This window comes from Colossoma macropomum, unplaced genomic scaffold, assembly GCF_904425465.1.
Source record: "Colossoma macropomum unplaced genomic scaffold, Colossoma_macropomum, whole genome shotgun sequence".
In the NCBI taxonomy this organism is placed as follows: domain Eukaryota; kingdom Metazoa; phylum Chordata; class Actinopteri; order Characiformes; family Serrasalmidae; genus Colossoma; species Colossoma macropomum.
Window position 1 is genome coordinate 16536706 of NW_023494792.1, and position 22051 is coordinate 16558756.

Below are 22051 nucleotides of genomic sequence, written 5' to 3' on the forward strand. Positions count from 1 at the left end.
GGGCATTCTGCTTGTTTATTACAAAGGAATTGATTTACAGTGATTTTCGTCGTTATTTTTTTATTTATTTTTTTACTAATCTGACGTTTTTTCTGACTCAGCTATTTAGTAATTAAAATGGTGTGATGGCATCCAGCCCTTCTGCTGGTGAATGCAGTGAATGGACATTTCCGGTAAGTGTCCAGTCAAACGGAAAAATCTACGTCACGCCGTCGGCGCGCTCGCGCTGCTTGCTGTCGTTGTAGTGGCCCGTTATGTTTCTTGGTGCAACAAACGGTCATCCAATCACAGCTGATTCTGCGGCTCTGAATCAGCAATTTAAAATAAAATCTCACCTGTTTTACCAGTAACTGTTACTGTTACGTCAGAAATGCTGTTCAGCTGCGCAGAGCCCGTCTGTTCTAAAGAAACTGAGGCGGATTAACTCCGTGTCACACTGGTCAAGGCTTTCTGACCAATCGCCGCACTTAACGGATGTGAGAATATAGCCATTCGGAGACTTGCTGAACACTGACGGGCTCTCTGGCCTTCTGATAGGTCTCTGCACTGAAGAGGTTTATTTTCCTTCGGTTCATAACTTAATTCGTCCAGAGACTGCAGCCCGTCCGGAGGACAGAGCGGCTCTTTAGCGAGCTACAGAGGTGGGTGAAAAAGCCAGCCTTACGGCTTTTCTGGACAAGTTACGTTTTCTGTAATGTAAACCTCGTAATGCGCTGTGACTGGTCCGGTTATTATGTTTAAATACATAGGTGGTGTGTTTGGAGGGAAACAAAGCTAGCTGTTATTTTTTCACCGATATTTGCTTTATAACGTTAAGTGACGCACAGGTCCGTTGCTAAGATAGGTTAACTCTCCAGCCTCTGTTCCACTACATTAAATAGGATGAGGGCTACCAGTGTTATTAATGAGAGGCCGCGTAGCTACTGCTGTTAATGTGGCTAATTGGCTTCAGCGGGTGAGATGAATAATACAACTGTTAACGTTATCGTACTGTTGAGATGCCGTTACCTTGGTAGCTAGCTAACATCGGTTAATGGTTCATAAACAGGGGGGCTGCCCACTGGAGCACCATGGGGTGAAATTCGCACGAGAAACGAAAATAGGCTTTAGATATCTACTGTCACTCGAAATCAGACGAGCCGTATAGTTTCAGGATTCACCTGTGTGGTGTAAGCGTACATCTGGACTCGTCAAACATTTATGTATATATATATTCGTCAACGTAAATATGTAAGAATTGTAGTTCTTTTTTGTAGTCAACTTCGCAAACAAACTACACATCCCATAAACCAAAGTGGGCGTGGTTTGAACAAATCAGATACCGCTGTTTCATCCGGGCATTGTGCTTGTAGTTACCCCAAAGCTATAGCTAAAGATGATGATAAATAGCTAACAGAAGCAGTTAGGCTATACTAGAATCACTCTGAAGATACAGTTTGAGTTAAACAGTGGTACAGAATTAGAGCTGTGACCCTGTTTGGTCCCTGTCTGCTCTCAGTGAATATACTCAATAAATTTGTCTATCGTGCTAAGATGAACCACGCTGTAACGCTAGCCAGGGTAGAGTGCGGGTGTTTATGGGACATGTAGTTTTAACTGTGATTGTTCTAGAACCAGTCAAACGGTTACGTATAGTGTTCGAAAGAAGTCTACAGTGAATACATGTGAATCCCCGTGCGACGCTTATGTAGCGAACCCACTTCATGATTCTGCATTATTCTAGTATCTCATCAGCAAGCCTTACCTATCGTTGTATGTGGTCCATTCGCATGTGGGACCAATAATATTGTGAGGACGACAACCAAATATTCCTGGTGCGTAACCTGTCTAGGTATTTTAATTAAGTTCTTAGTAGTGAACATTAATGCAGCCAACTCCTCTTGGGTTCCATTACCTCGGGGCCCAGCTCTGTGGACTTCTTACATCCTGCTAGCTCCACTCAAACATGTGGAATCACTTGGCATTTTGATACCTTTTTTTGTGAATATATTCAATAGTAACTACACAGTGTGTATTTAAATAGACCCCAGAGACAAAAAGTGATGGTCAAAAATATTTGTGAAACAATAAGAGAATAATATTTAATATAAATTAATAATATATTGTCATTTTTTAAAGTCCATTTTTTCTAACCTATCCTGATCAAGCTTTGACAGTACGAGGTATTCTGTATTCTGTTTAATTGGGCAGTAAGCATTTATTTGCTTAGAAAAACACAATATTGCTAGAATATTAGAATAAGCACTAACATTGAATATACTAAGTAGTGGATTTATGTATATCAGTGTGTTTGTGTGTCTGTTTGACCATTTCTTAACCTCTCCTCATGGCAGACCAGTATTAATTGTAATAAAATCCATGCAATGGCCAGGGGAATCAAAGTTAGGAACCAAACCTGTGTTGTTCTGACTAGCTCACAAGATATTTATGTTTTTTTTCCCCTGAACACAAGAAATTTACAAGCTTAAACACAGTTATTGTCCAAATGGTTTTAAATATTTTGCTACAGAGCAGTGTTACTTGTTCCTGCTCCTAGGGACCCACTGCCCTGAGGTGCTATTCCCAAAACCTTCGTAACACTAAGTACTTTGTTAATTTAAATGATTGTTCCCTAAAACCTACTTAAAGTATTACTTCTGCAGATCTCCAGTCGTTATCCTTAAAGAATTTTTGCTTCTCTCGCCGTAGGCCTCAGTGTGCATGTGGGGGCAAATATGTTTGTGTGCTGATTCCAATCCAGTTTGCTATGGCTCTGATTGTATTAAAGGTGCCATAGAATGCATTTATTCAGCATTTTTAATAGTTCTTTGATGTCTACATAGAAGGTATGTGACTTTGGTTGGGGCGTAAAATGTCCAGATGTGGTTTTACACGACCCTTTACAACCCTGTCATTTGGCCCTAGACTAAATAGGCTGTTTTCTCTTTTATGCTGGGCTCATGGATAATTTGATAAGCTCTGCTTCCATTTGCTTATTTACAGTGAGGCACCGCAATGGCTCACACAGAAGCAACATGTCGATATAGACACAGACAAGAAAATAATATGAACCTCTGTGTAAATAAACTAGGTCATCATACTGTTTATTTAGCTATGCCTGTTACTTGGAGCTTGCTAGTAGCTAACGTTACCTGTACTAGCTACTTGCTTTCGATCTGAACAATACAAAGTACGACTCCATTTCAAAAAAAGTTGGGATGCTGTGCAAAATGTAAAATAAAAACAAAATGCAATGATGTGTGAATAATTTAAACCCTATATTTATTTGCAAATTGTACAAAGACAACATATCAAATGTTAAAACTGAAAAATTATATTGTTTTTTGAAAAATATTTGCCCATTTTGAATTTGATGGCAGCAACTTATTCCAGAAAACTTGGGATGGGGCAACAAAAGGCTGGTAAAGTTGTGTAATGCTAGCACCTGAAGGTTAATTGGCAACAGGCCAATAACATGATTGGGTATAAAAAGAGCATCTCAGAGAGTCTTTCAGAAGTAAAGATGAGGAGGGGTTCACCACTCTGTGAAAGACTGCATGGGCAAATAGTGCAACAATTCAAGAATAACATTTCTCAGTGTAAAATAGAAAAGAACATTTGCTTTTCATCATCTACGGTACATAATAACATTAAAAGATTCAGAGAATCTGGAGAAATCTCTGTATGCAAGGGACAAGGCTGAAAACTAGTATTGGCTAGCCAAGAACTTTGGGCCCTCAGGCGGCACTGTATTAAAAACAGATTCTGTAGTGGAGATCACTGCATGGGCTTAGGAATACTTCTGAAAACCACAGTTCATCACCACATCGATAAATGCTAAAACTGTACAATGCAAAGAAGAAATCATATATAAACAGGATCCAGAAATGCCACCACCTTCTCTGTGCCTGAGCTCATTTAAAATGGACCGAGGGGAAATGGAAAAGTGTTATGTGGTCAGCCGAATCAAAATTTGAAATTCTTTTTGGAAATCATGGACACTGTGTCTTCCGGGCTAAAGACTATCAGGCCTGTTGTCAGCACGCGGTTCAAAAGCCAGCATCCTTGATGGTGGCGTTAGAGCACGTGGCACATCTGTGAAGGCACCATTAATGCAGAATGATATAAACAGGTTTTGGCAACATATGTTGCCATTTAGACGACATCTTTTTCAGGGAAGGCCTTGATTATTTCAGCCAGACAATATAAAACCACATTCTGCACATGTTACAACAGTATGGCTTAGTAATAAAAGAGTCTGGGTGCTAAACTGGCCTGCCTGCAGTCCAGATCTGTCACTACTGAAAAAATTTGGCACTTTATGAAACAAGAAATACAGCAAAATAGACCCTGAACTGTTGAGCAGCTGAAATCCTTCATCAGGTAAGAATGGGAAAACATTTTACTTTCTAAATTTCAGCAGTGTCACCTCAGTTCCCAAACACTTACAGACTTTTGTTAAAAGAAGAGGTGATGAAACACAGTGGTAAACATGCCCCCGTCCCAACTTTTTTGGAATGTGTTGCTGCCAGCAAATTTAAAATGAGCATATATATTTTAAAAAAAACAATAGAATTTCTCAGTTTTAGCATTTGATATGTTGTCTTGGTACTATTTTCAAATAAATATAGGGTTTAAATGATTCTCACATCATTGCATTTTGTTTTCATTTACATTTTGCACAGCGTCCCAACTTCTTTGGAAATGGGGTTGTAAATTAAAGTTGTTAGCTCACTATGAAACTTTAAATTTAAGATGATCTGGCTTCAGCCGTCAAAGAGTGGATAAAATCACACAGCATGGCTATTTACAGATTGCTGTTGGGGGTCTATGATGCTAATAAAGTTGGAACTGCCCTCTCTTCAGTCTTCACAGTGTGAAACGCTGAGCGAAGCCTGCTTGATATTGTCCAATGTTTAAGAAGCTGTTCAGAGTGAAATGTGCAAGCAAACTAAAAACTTTAATTCAGAGTTGTCCAGGATCCTGTTAAAGATGTGGGGGCTGTTGTTCATCTTTAAACGAGGCTGAAGCTGGCTTCCTATTTGCCAGCTTGTTTTGCAAATTTTCCTTACATGGTCCCACAGTTACATTCTGGCACCTGTACAAGCTGTAGCTTGTATTAATGAGTCAAAACTGTCACATAACAGTTTAGGATTTTGGAATCTGACCGTTTCACCTCCCTCATTTGTAAATGCAGGATTTGTACAACATTGCTTGAGGTTCACGTATGTCATTTCTGTATACCACGCTCTCCTTATTCAACCATGCCAATGTAAACACAGTTTACCCTTCTGTGGCACCTTTAAAGCTCCTAACTATTACCATAACAGTGAATACGGCATTTCCAGGAGCGTAGCTATTTTTCCATAACCATTGGATGATTTACAAAGGTCAACACAATTTTGTCTCTTCTTTATGTTGATAAATGACTAGGGGAATTTGGCCTCTGTGTCACCTCGTACTTATACCCCAGTGAAACAAGAAGTCATGGGTGACCACATAAGAGTTCCTCAAAAAAAGAGAAATATGAGTGGGAATAGGTTTCCATTGAGTTAGATTTTCTTCATAGGAATTTCTCTAGGGGTGACGTGATGTTTTTAGACAATTTTTTTTGTCAGTTACATTTCTTACATTTCTTTCATTTCTTTTATTTTCAGTGTGCGGTTGATCTAAATAACCACAGTCATTTTTCATGTACTTTTTTTAAACCTACTTTTATTAAAGGTGCCAATAATTATGGAGCTTTTATGTTTATGTATGTAGGTCTAAGTGTAATGATCTTTGTCTGAGTACTGCTTGGTAGGCTACATGACTTACACCATAGTTAATTGCAGCGTCTTTGCCTTTAAAAGCTTTATTACTATGAAAACACCAATGAGTATTTGAATCATGTAAAATATAATTCGGCCAGCATTAATTTTGAGCGACATCTAGCTGCAGCCCTGCTGACCAAGACCCGGGCTGGGCAAAGGAAGCCCCAGCTTGGGCAGAAGTTAGCCAGTTAGCTAGCAAGAGGACCTAAGTTAGCTGGCTAAAGCGTAGGTGAGGTAGCTCACATTAATGCTAGTTACAAGTTTGTTAGCTAAATAAAAGTTTGTTAAAATTGTTTATTGTTGAAATAAATTGTTTCAGAGAAATTGTGCTGTATTTGTGTAATTAAATAAAGCTCTTTTATTTTGAAGGAACATTTTACAGTAGCTAGTGTGGTTTGGGAAGTAACTAACCATAACCCTAACCCTAACAGTTTTCACTAATATTATTGTAAGCTGCCTTACCAAGACTTTAACTAGATAATTCATTGGCTAACATTTGACCGAGCTGGGCTGTCATTGTAGTGGAGTATTTTTATTATTACTATAGTACTTTGTACACGTGACACTACAGGTTTTATTTTGTCTTTTTCAACTTGATAAAATTCTGAAAAACTAAGTATCGTGAGGCATTGTTGTGAGACATATGTTGTGAAAATATCTTTGTAAAATCTTGTAAAATTTTTACCATATCGCCCACCCCTAGTTGTAGTTTTGGCATGTTACCCACCCTTACATCTACAGCTGTGTTCATCATCCACTTTTTTATACCTTTTTGCCAGTTTGGTTTTAAACCTATGGAGTTACTGGTGTCATTAGAACCATTTTAATTTTGCACATGCCACAATATTGGCTTCATATTATAGAAACATTCCGTTCATCTGAATTTTCATTTTTAGATATAATACCTACTATTCTAATGTTCAGATGTTCTGCTCACATTTTTCTAAACTAAAACTTCCTCTCTCTCTCCACAGATGAATCGTCTTGGAGTGGTGTGCATCTGCCTGGCTTTGGTGGCTTCAGTCATGGCAAGACGAGGAGGAGGTGGTGGCTTTAAAGGGGGTTTCAGCTGGGGCAAAGGAGGCAGCTCAAGTAGTAAAGGAACAGGCACCAAAGGGTCATCATCAAGTGGAACACGCTCACAACCAGCAAATTACCCTCGTCAACCTCAAGTGCCTAACCAAAATCCACCACCATACCCTGGCACTGGTGGAGGGTACCCAGGCTCCTACCCAGGAAGAGGTGGTGTGGGAGGATACCCCAACCAGGGAGGGTACCCCAGTCAGGGAAGATACCCCAATCAAGGAGGGTACCCCAATCAAGGAGGGTATCCCAATCAAGGAGGGTACCCCAATCAGGGAGGGTACCCTAATCCGGGAGGATATCCCGGACAAGGACGCTATCCAAGTCAAGGAGGCTATCCAGGAGCAGGATCATATCCAGGTGCAGGTTCATACCCCAACAACTACCCAGGACGGAGTGGGGGGTATGGCAACCCTTATCCTCAAGGAGGCTCTTACCCTGGTTACCCAGTACGAGGCGCATCTTATCCCGGTTCCTCTCCCAACCAGTATGGTGGTGTGGCAGGTGCAGGAGGATACCCTGGAGCAGCACAGTACCCCTACTGGAACCCCAACAATAAAATTATCAGCCCTCGTTATGGTGGAAACTTTGGGTATGGTGGTTATGGATATCCTGGAGCTGGAGGCTCTCCTTTTGCCCAGTCTGTGCATAATATGGGTATGAGGCCCTCTATACAGTCAAAGGGCTTTGGTAGGCAAGCAGTAATGGCCGCTGGAGTTGGTGCTGTGGCAGGCATGGCATTAGGTTATGGCCTGGGCAGTTTCCCGCGCCCACACTTTGCGTTTCACAGCCCACAGGAAGAATATTACTATAACCACTACATGTACAGACGTTATGGCACTAGACCCTCTGACAGTAACACAAACCCCAGCTCTCCAGGTGGTGGAGCAGGTGATTCTGGAACAAGCTCCACTGGCTCAGGAGTCAGCAATGCTTACGATATCTTCCAAAACCCTCCACCGCAGTCGTATGACACATACATGGATCGCTGTATGAACAGAACAGACTTACTGCGAGGGCAACCGGCTGGCAGAAGTAAGAGATCTGTTGAAGATACACAGCCACTGGGGGCATCAGACAATGTTCAAGGAGGTGATACAAACATCACACAAGGAGAGAAACCAGCTGGGGCAGCAGAGGTTCAGGTGTCAGATAGTAGTGCACAAAGTGAGAGCCCTGGAATAGAGAGCAAGTCCGCTAACATTACAGATAGCCCTCTACCTGTTGCTGCAAAGCTTACCGGTGCTACTGAGCCACCCCCTCAACCTTGGGAGGAGAGGGAGGAAGACGATACTGTAAGCATAATGGAGATCGGCTATCCCGCGCTGATCGAGCAACTGAAAGCCCGACGCTGTATTGAACTTTACATGGCTTATGCAGAGCACCACGCTCAGAAGCAGATCCAAGACCGCAGCAGTGGTGACGAGTCTTTCAGAGGAGGTGGAGAGCAGCCCAGGCCCTTCAGCCACAGCGTCATACTAGTGCTGAGCAGCACCATATCCCTGATCATCAGCTCCCTGCTATTGCACTAATCATAAAATTTTTAGAGAACCTCTAGAGCAACTTCTTCCGTTATGTTGATACAAGTTAAATTAACTTTAGAAAAACATAATCTGTTCTCTAAGGGGTAGACGATCTGTTGAAAAGTGATGACACCAAGTCACCCAGAGATGTGGAGTCCCAGTTTTGTCTACTTTATAACTAATAAGGGAATTGGGTTATTAAACCATATTTATATATACATATTACTATCCATCTGAATCCATTGCTGTTCTATGTAAGTGATACTGGTTAAATGCATGGGACAGGGCAGTGCCCCCATGACTTTATAATGACTGCTGAAACCAACTTGATATCTGGCTATTGTTAGAGCTGAAGGCCCTTGTAAAGCATATGTTCTTCATTATTCTGAATGAAGCTGAAATTTTGTCACTGCCATGTCATCATGATTGTCATCATCATGACCTCACTGCATGAGATTGTATGCAGGCTGCTGCCCCGCCCATCTGCATGATGTCTTGGTTTCTGCAAACACAAAACACATGGCTTTGGGATCTATTTATATACATAATGCTTAGAAAATTGGATATCTGGCCTAGACTACTGAAGAAGGCTCACTCCCTACAGAGGGTTTTCATTTGCACAGGTCGTTCATGTATTTATTTATTTAAACACGCTGCAGTTTTTTGCATTTAGATTTTTTGGACATATTTTAGTGCACTTGTGGTTTTGTGTTTGTCACTGTCAGTTAATCACTCTGTACTATAATAGTATGCCACTCCAGGCTCTATTAAGTTACGAATCTGAATCTGCTCAAAGAAATTAGTGCGTTACACTCCGCTGACGCTTGTGTAAAAATGGTGTTAGTCTGTAAGGATACACAATATGAATGTATTTATGAGTTCACAAGGTTATTATTGGTACTATATGAACTCTTGGGCTTCAACTGAAATATTTATTTTTGATTAATGTTTGAAATAGTTTTACACTTTTCACTTTGATTTGTTTGTTTATTATGTTGCTTGTAATTCAGTTATATTGTCACGTTCCTGGTCTGCTGTTAATGCTCCCAAGATAGTTGTCACTTGTGTTTGAATAGTATGCTTAGGTTGGGGGTGGTGAGTACTTTGCATACTGCTCTTTGATGCCTTGTAGCAGACACTGTCAAAGCTGGAGTTGGAAAGTTAGTGTGTTGCTGTGTTTGTCTGATTGTGATGATGCTGCCTGTAATCATTGTACAGTAAATTTAACCCACTGTAATGGTTACTATTCCTCTGTACATGCTAAATTTTAAATTAAACTGTGTTTGACTGTTCTGCTCTTATTTATTCATTTGTTGGTGACCACTCAAGTCATTAATTCAACTCATTTACCGTGGTGTATGCTATGCAATGTTTTTTAGCTCTGAGCTAAAAAGTTTAACGATCAAAATTACTTGTCATTTTATATCAATTTTAACATATAACAAAACAGGCTTGATTGTTTTTGCCCTTTGTGGTTTGTAACATCCCATTTAAAGGATATAGCAAAAAACCAACAGAAAAGAAAAAACATTCAGGGTTTATCTGACACTGAAAATGTTAGAGAAATATAATCTTCACAGAGGTTATAATTCAGAACATAATGTCCTTTTTTACCTCAAAAACATGTTTTATTGAGTCTTCTCTCATAATACTGGATGAGATTCTAGGGGGATTCTGAGACTGTTTCTTTCAGAAATACCTCTGTACTGTGGATCAGTTGCCCAGTTTTATGCTCTACCAGCATCACTACTAGCATCCTGAGGTGTGATGAACTCGGTGGTTATTACAAGGTGGTTCGCATGCGTTGTGTAAGTACACAGTACACCTGTGGGATGTTTTGCATTGTGCATCTACAAAATATTATTTGACCCACCTTGTATAAATAAAGATGAAGAAGAACTTGAAACATGAAGTTTAACCAGCTTTCACACGTGATCAAGTGTACCAAACTGCATATGGCTTTGCGTTCAGAAAAAAAAAGTTTTAAAACTCCCTACATCACCTGACAAACCTTCCAAGTAGTGTGTTTGCATGGTGGTGGCATCTGATTGTAATTTTAGGCACTTGGTGACCCCAGAATCCTGACTCCTATGATTGTCTAAATGATGATTAGAGGCAGTTTTGCCTCTCAAACCTCCTGACTGTGTGTACAGTGGCAAAATACACCTGCATCCAGTTTCAGGCAGGTTCAGCCCTAATAGTGTAGATGGGTATTTGCAGGTGTGAAGCTATTTTTATAGACTTTGCCTCACTTATGAAGATGTTTTGTCTTAATTTACCTGTATATTCTCTGATGTTCTCCATGTTGTTGAATGAGTAAGGGTGTTTGGTCATATTTCTACCCCTTTAAAACAAGTTTTTAAGCTTTCCTAAAGCCTCACAAATAGGTCAGATATGAATAGGAATAGTTGCACACAAACGTTTGGCCACCCCCAGCCAAATTACATATTTTGTTGATTTTTGAAGTGAGAACTAATTACAGTAGTAGCACTCAAGTCAAAAGCTACGCAAATATACTGAAAAAAGGTGCTTTGAATTTACATGATTCAAATGGGTCAATCGGTTGCACATGAAATATGAACATGTGAAAAATGTACAACCCTGTTTTCAAAAAAGTTGGGACGCTGTGCAAAATGTAAATGAAAAGAGAATGCAATGATGAGCAAATCATTTAAATCCTATATTTAATTGAAATTAGTACAAACATCAAATGTTGAAACTAAGAAGCTGTATTGTATTTGAAAAAATTTGTATTTGATGCCAACCACTTGTTTCAAAAAAGTTGGGACGGGGCAACAAAAGACTGGAAAATTTGTGTAATGCTAAAACATACACCTGGTAGAATGATGAGGATGGGTTCACCACTCTGTGAAAGACTGTGCAGGCAAATAGTGAAACAATTCAAAAATAATGTTTCTCAACATAAAATAGCAAAGAACTTGGGGATTCCATCATCTATGGTACATAATATCATTAGAAGATCATTAGAAGAAAATCACTGCATGAGTTTAGGAACACTTCCAAAAACCACTGTTTGTAAACAGTTCATCGCTACAACCATTAATGCAAGTTAAAGCTCTAGGATGCAAAGAAGAAACCACATATATACAGGATCCGGAAACACTGCCGCCTTCTCTGGGCACGAGCTCATTTAAAATGGACTGAGGCAAAGTGGAAAAGTGTCCTGTCATCCGAAAAATTAAAATTTGAAAGTGTTTTCTGTATTTGCAGTGCATTTGTAAAATGTAGTTAAGATGTAGTCCTTTCGATAAGTGTTCTCTGTGTTTGAAGTGTGTTAATGAGTTGCATCAACAGCACCAACATGTTTTTAATTGTACTGTGAATAGGGTCTTGTTGGCCACCGTATGCCTGCAGTCCAGACCTGCCAACCATTAATAACATTTAGCGCATTATGAAACCCCAAACTGTTGAAGACCCCAAACTGTTGAAGAGCTGAAATCATATATCAAGCAGGAATGGGGAAACATTTCACTATCAAAACTACAGCAGCTAGTTTCCTCAGTTCCCAAATGCTTACAGAGGTGATTTAATTACAGTGGTAAACATGTTTAAAACAGTAAAATTCCTCAGTTTCAGGATTTGCTATTTTGTCTTTGTACTATTTTCAATCAAATACAGGGTTTAAATAATTTGCACATCATTGCATTCCGTTTTTATTTTGGACAGCAAGCTTTTTTGGAAACAGGGTTGTAAAATGAATAACTTGCGCTTGAAGGTAATGTAGTCTGCATTATTTTTATTTTGTTTTCTCCATGGTCCACTTATGATATTTGTGTGGTGTTTGTATCGAATACAGTCCTAATTCATTTGTACATGACTATTAACAATCTGTCGTTATCCCCTAGAATGGGGGCTGGGTGGGGCTGAATTAATGTAGTCTGAATAAGTGGATAAATGCAAATGCATCAGTTTTCATGGCATCACAAAAACAGTACATTCAAATCAGACTGTTTTTGTACCTTAATTTCCATATTTTGAGAGCGTGAATTGGGAAATGTTTAGATCCTACATCCCTTTTAATGGCTGTTTTAACTGGAAATTAAATGAATGAATGGTGGTCTCTGACTTTTCCACAGTACTGTAATCATCTGACTTTAAAGGGTGTTTATGTGGTACCTCCTGAAAAACTGTTTTCCCATTTCATAGAGAGGCTAAACTCCAATACAAGGTACAGTGTAGCCGATAGTCTAGATCTGTTCAATACAATTATTGGTAAGGGGTTGTTTACATATTCAGGAGTGTGTGAATAGAATCTGTAATATGTGCTCTCTTTACTGTTGTAAATTAAGCATCACAGTGGAAACATGTCTGGGACTTACTGTGTAATTCTTAATGAACAAGTTGTAATCTTGCTTTTATTGTCAGCAGATTCAGTGAAATATCTAAAAAAAGGACAAATTTATTACAGTAGTAATACAGAACAAAGAGGCTGCAAATATCTTCAAAACTGTCAAGACTATAGGACTTAAAAATACATAGTTTACAGACCATGGCTACAGCTAAAAGATTCATACTCTGTGGATCATGACTAGAACATAGAGATCCAAAGTTTAAGTACCAAGGCTAGGGCTAAAAGATCCATATTTTAGGGAGCATGGCAAGGGTTAAATAATCTATAGTTTAAGGACCACAAATAGAGCAAAAAATTTCCCTAGCTTAGAGACCATGGCTCGGACTAAGAAATCCATAATTTACAGGCATGACTAGGGCTAAAAGATCCATAGTTTTAGGACCCTGAAAAGGGCTGAAAGATCCATAGTTTTAGGACCACTGTTAGGGCTAGAATATTCATAGTCTAGGGACCATGGCTAGAGCTACTGATCCATAATTTAGAGAGCATGTCTAGGACTAAAAGATTCATAGTTTATGGACCATGTCCAGTCAGAAGTCACATCAAACCCAGGCTGAATCTCAGACAGCTCTGTATTCCCTAAATAGTGCGCTAGCTATGGAGGTTTAGAAATTCTAGCTTCTACAGCCAAATAGTGCACTGTTTTTTTTTTTGTGTGGATGTGGCTGAATCCCAAATGATCCCATAATGTTTTAGCTATATTATGCACTGTTGGAGTGCAGGAACCTGTGTTTAAATTCTAGCGTAGGGAGCAGGGAGTCATCTTAGATTCAGCCCCAGTGTGAGAAGAGGGGCACCGCTGGGTTGCCACTTTATGAGACTCGCGGTGGTAAAAAAGTACTTATAACATAAAGGTTTTTGCATTAAACAGTACTGTTATGTTCATTATTATACAACAAAATGTTATAAGGCTAATGGAATGACTGCAGTACACAGTGATGGGCCAAAGCAGTGAAAACTGGTACACAGTTTAGTCCACATAAACTGCTGTACTGCTAACCAGTAGTGGAAAGAGTACTGAAAATCTCTACTTAAAAAGTACTGTTACCATAGAGATCATTTCCTTAAGTACAAGTAAAAGGTTTTCATCCCAAAATGCTGTATATCTGTCTGTAACAATTTTGGATGCAATGAGTTTTTGAAAAGAGTAACAACTCATGTATAATGGAAAACACATTTTATCTCTCTAAGCACGCTGTTATTAATCATAATATTGCATTAATATTTCTTATATGTGTAAAGGCCACTCCCAACAATGTGTATCAAGAAAAAAAGGTGTTTAAGTACTTGAGCAGTTTTTTGCATAATGCAGTCACAATCTGAAAATATTTCATTTGGCTACATAATTCAGAAAAGCTTTTTGAGTACAAACAAAACTAAAGCCAAATGTGATATTACAGGAGAAAAAGTTCTGAGACTGATCACAGTCACATGTGTTTGGGCTGAATCCTGCATTAACTGAAGTAGCAGTAAAACATACTCAACAAATTTTAAATTTAATAAATATCTGCCATAAGGGATACAATAATGTTACCAGTTTAGATAGAACAGTTTTTACAATTGCTTACATGCTAAATTTTGTTAGTGAAACATGACACTGAAGGAGTAAAACCTTAGATCTGCACTACTATAAGCACTTTCTCAGCCTCACACTTTAGCAAAACACTAAACACAGTGTTTTGCAGACCACTAAACACACTTCTCTACATTAGACACAGAAATCTGACATGATGTCACTTCTTCACCATTTCAAAGCACCACATTTCAAAATACCACACCTGTGATCTGACTGATCAAACATGGCTGTCAGGTGTTCAGACACTCAGGTGATTAATTGTGAACTCATCAATCAAGTGTAAGCACTCTAAAAAGGTAACAGGTGTGTTTTTAAATTTTTTTTTGTGCTTCCTTTTTTGTCTCCGCAAATGTTTTTGTTGTGTGTATGTAATATATTCTGTTTAGAATATGTTCTGTTCTGAATTTCTGTGCAAAATGCAACCTTTAGAGCTCATTAGATGAACCCTTAAGAGGACCTCAATTAATAGTTTCTTTACCAAAAGTTTTTCTGGCTAAAGCCTAAGTAGACTGATAAATTAATGCGATGATCAGTTATGAATCTCAGTATTACTGAGCTCTGCTAAAGTCAGAGTAGACTGATAAATCAATGTGATCAGTTATTAATTCTCAGTGTTATTGAGCTCTGCTAAATCCTGACTGATAAATCAAGGTGATGATCAGTTATTAATCCCAGTGTTACTGAGCTCTTTGAGGGATGATCTAACTAATATTCTCTTCAGTGGTGGACATGTTTGCAAGTGACAAGCTTAGCAACGGTGTTGTACAGGTCTCCTCCTCAGGGGATTGTGGGGGCAACAGTGGACTGAAGCAGGCAATGAGAAATAAAAAAAAAGGTTAAGAATTTCTGATCTTCATTTAAATGATAAGTGGATTTTTTTTAAGGAAAAAAAACGAAAGAGGAAAAAATGGCCATTTTCCCCATGTGCTTTATCAGTGTACATTCTAAATGTATTCTGAATGTATTCTGAGTGCTGGTCTTGTGTGTTGTGTTTGGTTATTCATATATTTTAGTCTAACAATATCTCAGAATAAAATCAAACCCAGACTATATGATTGGAAAAGCAGAACTATCAAAGGTGTTTTAGGTTGGGCACAGCAGTGCATAACAGTTCAAACAGAATCAGATCATGTGAACTATGTGTGCGCCATACAGTGACAAAATTGGGTTTTTATAATTTATTGTACAGTTTAAATAAACTGTTTGATCTTGTAAAAGATCTGAGATGTTCTGCTGCTTGTGTGTGTGTTTGCTTCAGAATTTTGCAGAATTTATTTTCAGTTTTCATTTCAGAAATCAACAAAATATAACATTTGGCGTGAACAAACTTCACAAGAGCATGCAAAGTTAAAATAGCTTGAAAATTCAAAGTGTGTGCACATTTGTATATAAGTCAAAGAGCAATAGAGCCAGAGTTAAGTAATATAATGTGTATCAGTGTTAAATTGTGTGCTGTTAGCACTAAAAAGTGTCAAGCTTGAGGTGAATAGAAGATTGTGGCATGTGTGTGGCACACTGTGTGTAATGAAGGGGAGAAAGACGGCACAGTGGAGCAAATTAATCAGTAAAAAACTCTTGTTAACAGGAATTGCTATTATGTGCTTCACTGCTTGAATGCGATGGCTCTTCCTTGAAAATTCCATAAATGTAAAACGTCGGTGATTTTCTGTGGAAAGATAGAGGGATGAATAAAAGGATTAGTTAGACCAGGGCTGCCCAAAGTGTGGCTTGCAGGCCAAATTTGGCCATTGAGAATGTTTGATTTGGCCCAGCAGGAAGTTACATTAACCCACCTCTTATGTGAGACCAAACATAATTTTATACCATACAACTTTTTTCATACAATTTTCATAGTATCATACATTTTTTTTAGTTTTTTTTACAAAATATAGTGTAATGGAATAAAATAAACGGTGCATTATATTGATCTAACAAGGTACTCTTAAGTAGCAAAAAAGCACAACTCTCGCTCCTTATGCCCACACTTTATTGATTTATAAGTGGTGAGGGTGGAATTTTATTCAAACAATCCAATGCTTTCTCCAGCAAAGTCACACTCCTTCTTTTTGTCAAAGGTTAAAACACTTGTAATCATGACAAATGTGTGTCACCTGTGTTAGAGCTGTAAAAGCGGAGTGCTTGTCCTCTTATTTACTTCCATCTGTTAAGGGGTGTGCTGGCCGAAATGTCTACATAGACTAACTTTATAAATCACTAAAAAGGGTTTTATAAGGAGTGAGAGTCACATGTTTGCTACTAGTGTTTCACATTTTTTTAAGGCAGCACCTCGCTTTGAGCAAGTGTTTTTGTGCAATAAGTTAGTATGCTTAGCAAATATTTTATTACTGAGTAGTAATAAAACTCCTTAAACTGCAGGTTTATTACTCAGTTATCAATCTGGAACTGAAGTGCAGACCCTTAGTCACAGGCTGAAGACCGTCAATAATGAATTTGTACATGATCTGGTAATATTACATTGATATTTTTATTTCATAAGGTTATTATAACTTAACTACCTTAGAACTCTTTAAAAATGACATTGTTACTGTTAATTTAGGTTTTTTATGTCAATATTAAATCTGTGTTAAATGGTTTTAAATAGTCTTATGTGTGTCCCCTGGCGGTCAGCAATTCTCTTTTGTGATGAATGTGTAGGTGGGTTAATGGGGTACAGCAGAGGCCCTAAAAGAGAGTTAGCCCATGACCCCAGAATGCCTTTATATGGCCCTGACTAATATGTAATTATTTAGTGAATTGAAAGTGAATTGAAAACTAGTTTCACTATGAATGAAATCACACATAGAAACCATTTTATATACTGATATCAGTTTATTGTTCCAAAAAAGAATGGAGAACAGAAACAACAGAACAAAAACAAAAGAACATCAGTAAGGACGAGCTATAATACCAAGCTTCATTCTGCATAGTTTTGCTGCATTTGCCCTTTCCTTCGAACTGTAACACAACAACCACCATGCGAATGGCTTCCAATGACATAAACAAGTGCTCCAAAAATTTCCTCAGAGCCTGAGACTCACATCCACCACATGCATCTCTAAGGTAATTTACTCAATTGTTCCATATAAACACACTATGTTGAAACAAACAAGAGCATGATCTTTTCTTGTCTCAAAACATCTACACTGGGAGGCATTTGTTTGCGTAGAAACTGTTCGTCCTGAGCCTCATCATCTGCTTTGTCATTTGTTTTGTTGCTCAGTTTGAGTAGCGCTGATTCACTCATGTTGACACAAGCAGACATACATCAGCACACAAACTGGCCATTTAACCATAATGGTCTCTGATCAGCTTGCCTAATTGTTCCCTGAGTATAGAATTAAATGCCCTAAGGGGGCCTTTGTTGCAAGACACACTGCACCCACACAGGGTATTTTACTAGTCAAAATATACACAAAGGCATGAAGCCTGTCATGACCGCTCCTCTTAATTTGGCTGTTGTGGAAAACACCAGCACCTGGGAGAGAGATGTCCTTCATGCAGAGCATCCAGGGAGGAAAAACATCACCCGGATGATGATCATTAAGGTGCTTAAGGAAGCGGAGCTAAAATAAAGTGATTTTAGAGCTCCCCACAGGCACACAACTCGGCCCTGTCCTCATTTCACCAACATCAGGATGAGATAATTAACCCCAGAAGCTGATAGTTATGAAGAAGCCCGCACACACCACACAAACACACACACAGACACACACACACACACACACACACACTTTATAACTTAGAGGTTTCCAACCTTTTCTAATTTGTGGCCTACTCAAAAAAGTGCAAACAAATATGATACAATAATCAATGTAGTCTGTCCATTTTGCTTGATTGTATAATATAACACAGCAAAATAAACCCTAAAATTAACTGAACATTTTCTAATTTACCTAATGAGTTGGCTGATGTTGTTTGGCAGCTACCAAGTGTTGGATGACATGCTGAAGAAATTAAAGTCACAAAAGAAGGTCTGGCTCAGTTCAGTAGGCTTAGATGTGTATTTGTTTAGCCTCCAAATGACAGCATGATGTGTTTGGCTTGAAAGTTTTGTTTAAAAACGACTTCTGAGCATTCAGCACGGAGCGGTAGTTACTCATTTTCTGTATAATAAATATAAAGGCCTTTGATAAAGGCCTTTACACACCAAGCCCAATTTATTTGTGCAGTATTTTTGGACGACAGTAAATAATTCACATGCACAACTGATAATGTCCTGCATACCGAACACGATTTTTCGAACGGAGCACTCTGTTTGATATTTGTGACAAAATTTGTTTGTCCTTTGCTTCCTCGTGGATAATATTAGCAGCTGCAAAAGCAGCTCTAATGAAATCTGAGTTGTATCTGACAGACCTTCTAAAGTCCCAGCTCATGAATGAGGTGATGAAACTCTCTGAGCACCTTTTACTTTTCCAGAATGGAAAGAAGCCCACCCAATGTCTTTGTTAGCCTATTTGTGAGGAGTAAAGATCTTCATTAGCTGAAGACATTTTGCCCATTTGTTTGTTTTAGTCACAGAGTGATAAGTGAGTGTAACTCACTGCTGTATTTTCTTTGTTCCAGTCTGAGATACAATGGCAGTTTCACTTGTAGGTGGTTCAGCCTCAGGATCTTCTTTTTGAAAGACACTTTGTAACCATTTATCCTTGATGGATGAATTCCGCAACATTTTCCTCTAACTTGCACTGAAAATGTAAACATTTTGCTAGACTAATATATGAGGTTGACCTAAATATGATGTTCTATTGTTGCAAATAATTAGTCATATTTAAAATAACATATACGTTTACACATTGTAAAAAAAAAATGCTGTAAAAAATGACCGATGTCTCCTAACAATACCACTGAGGCCCACAGGTTGAAAACCACTGACTTAGAGCTTAAACATGGAGCAAGATGAAGTGACAGAGATACAGAATAGTGGTGTACAGTAACAGGGTACATATACCTCATTATTATACTTGAGTACTTTTATATCTGAAATATCTGTATTTTTATAAAGTATTTTTATTTTTTGAGACTTTTACTTTCACTCCACTCCATACTTCACAGTTAGATACCCCACCTTCAACTCCACTGCTTCCTGCAAACTACTGTAAAGTAAAAACTAGATTTTGTCATAATATACAAGAGAATATGATGCATTTTTACAAATAAATCAAACCAATTATAGTCCACCTTTTACTAAATCACTCTCCTAAACACCAAATATCAGGCCTGTGCACAGACATTTTGCAGGTAAGGGGCTTAAGGGGAAAAAAGGGCAGCATGAATGTGAATTAAACTTAACATAGTTTATTATATTGCGATCACTCTTATCAATAGAGACAATGTGATCATGTTTCAAATAAAGCCAAAAGTACAGTAGTGTTAAGAGATTTTCCAGAGACAGTCAGTTACACCACTGTCTATGCAGGGATTTGAACCCCAGTCGCCAGCATGCATAGCCATGGGATTACTCACTACCTTATTTAATCACTATGTGAGGGTTAGTTATAGCTGTATTTAGGTGCTCCACAAACTCTAACATCAATCTGTTTTTTACAATGAAGAACACTTGGTGTAGTTATTAACACCCCTTATGGCTGACATTATGTTTGGTTGATCTAAAAAAACACATCATGGAATGAGATGCTTTCTAAAAGAGATTGTCAGTGCTTTAATGGTGGGATTTCCATCACTGTGCAGATGCGTTAGAGGTCTGAGACAGTGAAGAGACCTGTGTGTAGGCCCAGGCAGCTCTGACAAGCTTTCAGAATGAAAGAAAATGCTGTGAAGTTGTGCAGAGTAGTTTTAAGTCAGGTCCATGATATGGGTGGAGTGAGATCTTCTAAATTTTCTTAAAATGAAGACACAAGAGGAGAAATGTTGGATTGTTAGAATGTCTCGCAAAGCTTTTACCTTTGATAATTAAGTATATTTAAAAGTAAGCATGTTTGTGTAAATAACTTAATGTGTAAGTAAAAATATATAAAGACCATTTATATATTTTACCAATGACACCTCTACTTTTGCTCAAGCACTGGATTTGTGTACTTAATCCACAACTGACGTAGTGTTTTAGTACTTCAGTTTTAAGGTGAACAGTGTTAAAGTAACAGTCTTGGTCTTGTCTCGGTCTCATCATCATTTGGACTAGGTCTGGTCTCAATCTCGGGGTAAGATAGACTCAGAAATTGTTTTCGAGACCAGCCGAGTGTGATGCCTCTATCTGAGGTAACTGGAACCTGAACATTTTTTCTACCATTTCTGAATATAAACAAAACCTCCAAACAGAATAAAACAGTCCTTTTTGTTTAAATAAAACCTGTTCACTGGTTGAGAATCTAATTGATTCTTTCCATATTGTCAAAAATATTATTATTACCATGTTTTAATTGAATAATAAAAATAGATGTATATTGTTTGGTTTATGTTCAGTTGACTTTGGGTGGTGATTCTAAAGTTTTAGAGAAGACGGACAGAGAATGACCTCACGGTCATTTATTTCCAGATGTTACAATGCAAAGTTGGACTAATTTCCCTGTGTATAAATACAGGTAGATGCCCCATCAATATAGGATGTTATTCTATATACATATCACACGTGTCCAGTGAAGCCTAACTTCAAGGTGATTTCGTTTTATAATGTTAATTGCTCGTTAATATGTGTTAATGGCAATCAAGTCGGACTAAGACTATAATAATAAAAAATAAAATAATAATAATAATAATAATAATAATAATAATTTCTGTGTACTATTTAATGTTATATTTTACAAAATAGATTAGAAAATATAATGTTATTTATTAAGATATATGTTTAATGAATGATGAATGTACAAATGAACTTGATTGCCCCTCCCCCTCTTTTTTATATTTTTTGTATTTATATTCTGAAAAAAAATTTATCTGGTCTCATTCTTGTCTCGGTCTCGTTACTCCTGGTCTCAGATTTAATGCAGACCCAAATACTACAAAGTCTTGGTCTTGACTTGGACTCAACTACGATAATAGGTATGGATGTAATATCCAAAGATTTATCACCTGTTCTCCCCACTGCAGTTTCAGTGCTCCTCATTGGCCTTATCAAATTGGTTCACCGAATGTTTTGTAAGGACACAGATGTTCCAAAGCCTGTGCTGTCAACACATTTTCCAATATATCTGCTAATACCTCTAACATAACAGCAGACCAGGTGTTGTAACTGCTGTTGAGAGCGTAAATAATAGAAGTGGATTGTTCTTTTGATTTCTTGATGGAGGAATCGAATCTTAGCGCACTAAGATTGTGAAACTTGTACAGTCAGTCAGTAATCTGGGCTGCATATGTATTCTCCATGGATTTATATTTAGAAGACTGAGTCTCCTAGCATCGCTAGCCATAGTGGTGTCAACAGGTGGTGAAAACTCTAAGACCCCTAACTCAACTAACCTATTAAAAACCTTACTTCTAATTTTCTTTTAAAGCAAGCTCTTAGAGACTTCCACACTATAGTGAGCTGTTATCTCTAGCAGAGCATCCTTTCAACACTTCTCAGAAACCTCAAGACTCGGGGAAGCAACATAAACTTGTAAGTCAAAATTTGACATACCTCACGCACAGTCTTCAGCACCAGCATGAATACAGTTTTCACAACTGATAGGATACAGTTATCCCAGACGAGCCCCCACTTGTTGGACGCCTTGTACGTAGATTGTTCATTAGGTTCTTGAGATCCTTC

General features: G+C 38.2%; 1 protein-coding gene across 1 annotated transcript; it reads left to right on the forward strand.

Annotated features, from left to right (window-relative positions):
- Positions 1–212: 212 nt before the first annotated feature.
- prnprs3 (prion protein, related sequence 3) lies at positions 213–9691 on the forward strand. The gene is made up of 2 exons (XM_036576261.1): positions 213–641; positions 6767–9691. Exon 2 carries the CDS (start codon positions 6767–6769, stop codon positions 8405–8407), a length of 1641 nt encoding a protein of 546 aa, XP_036432154.1. The 5' UTR covers positions 213–641; the 3' UTR covers positions 8408–9691.
- Positions 9692–22051: the final 12360 nt, after the last annotated feature.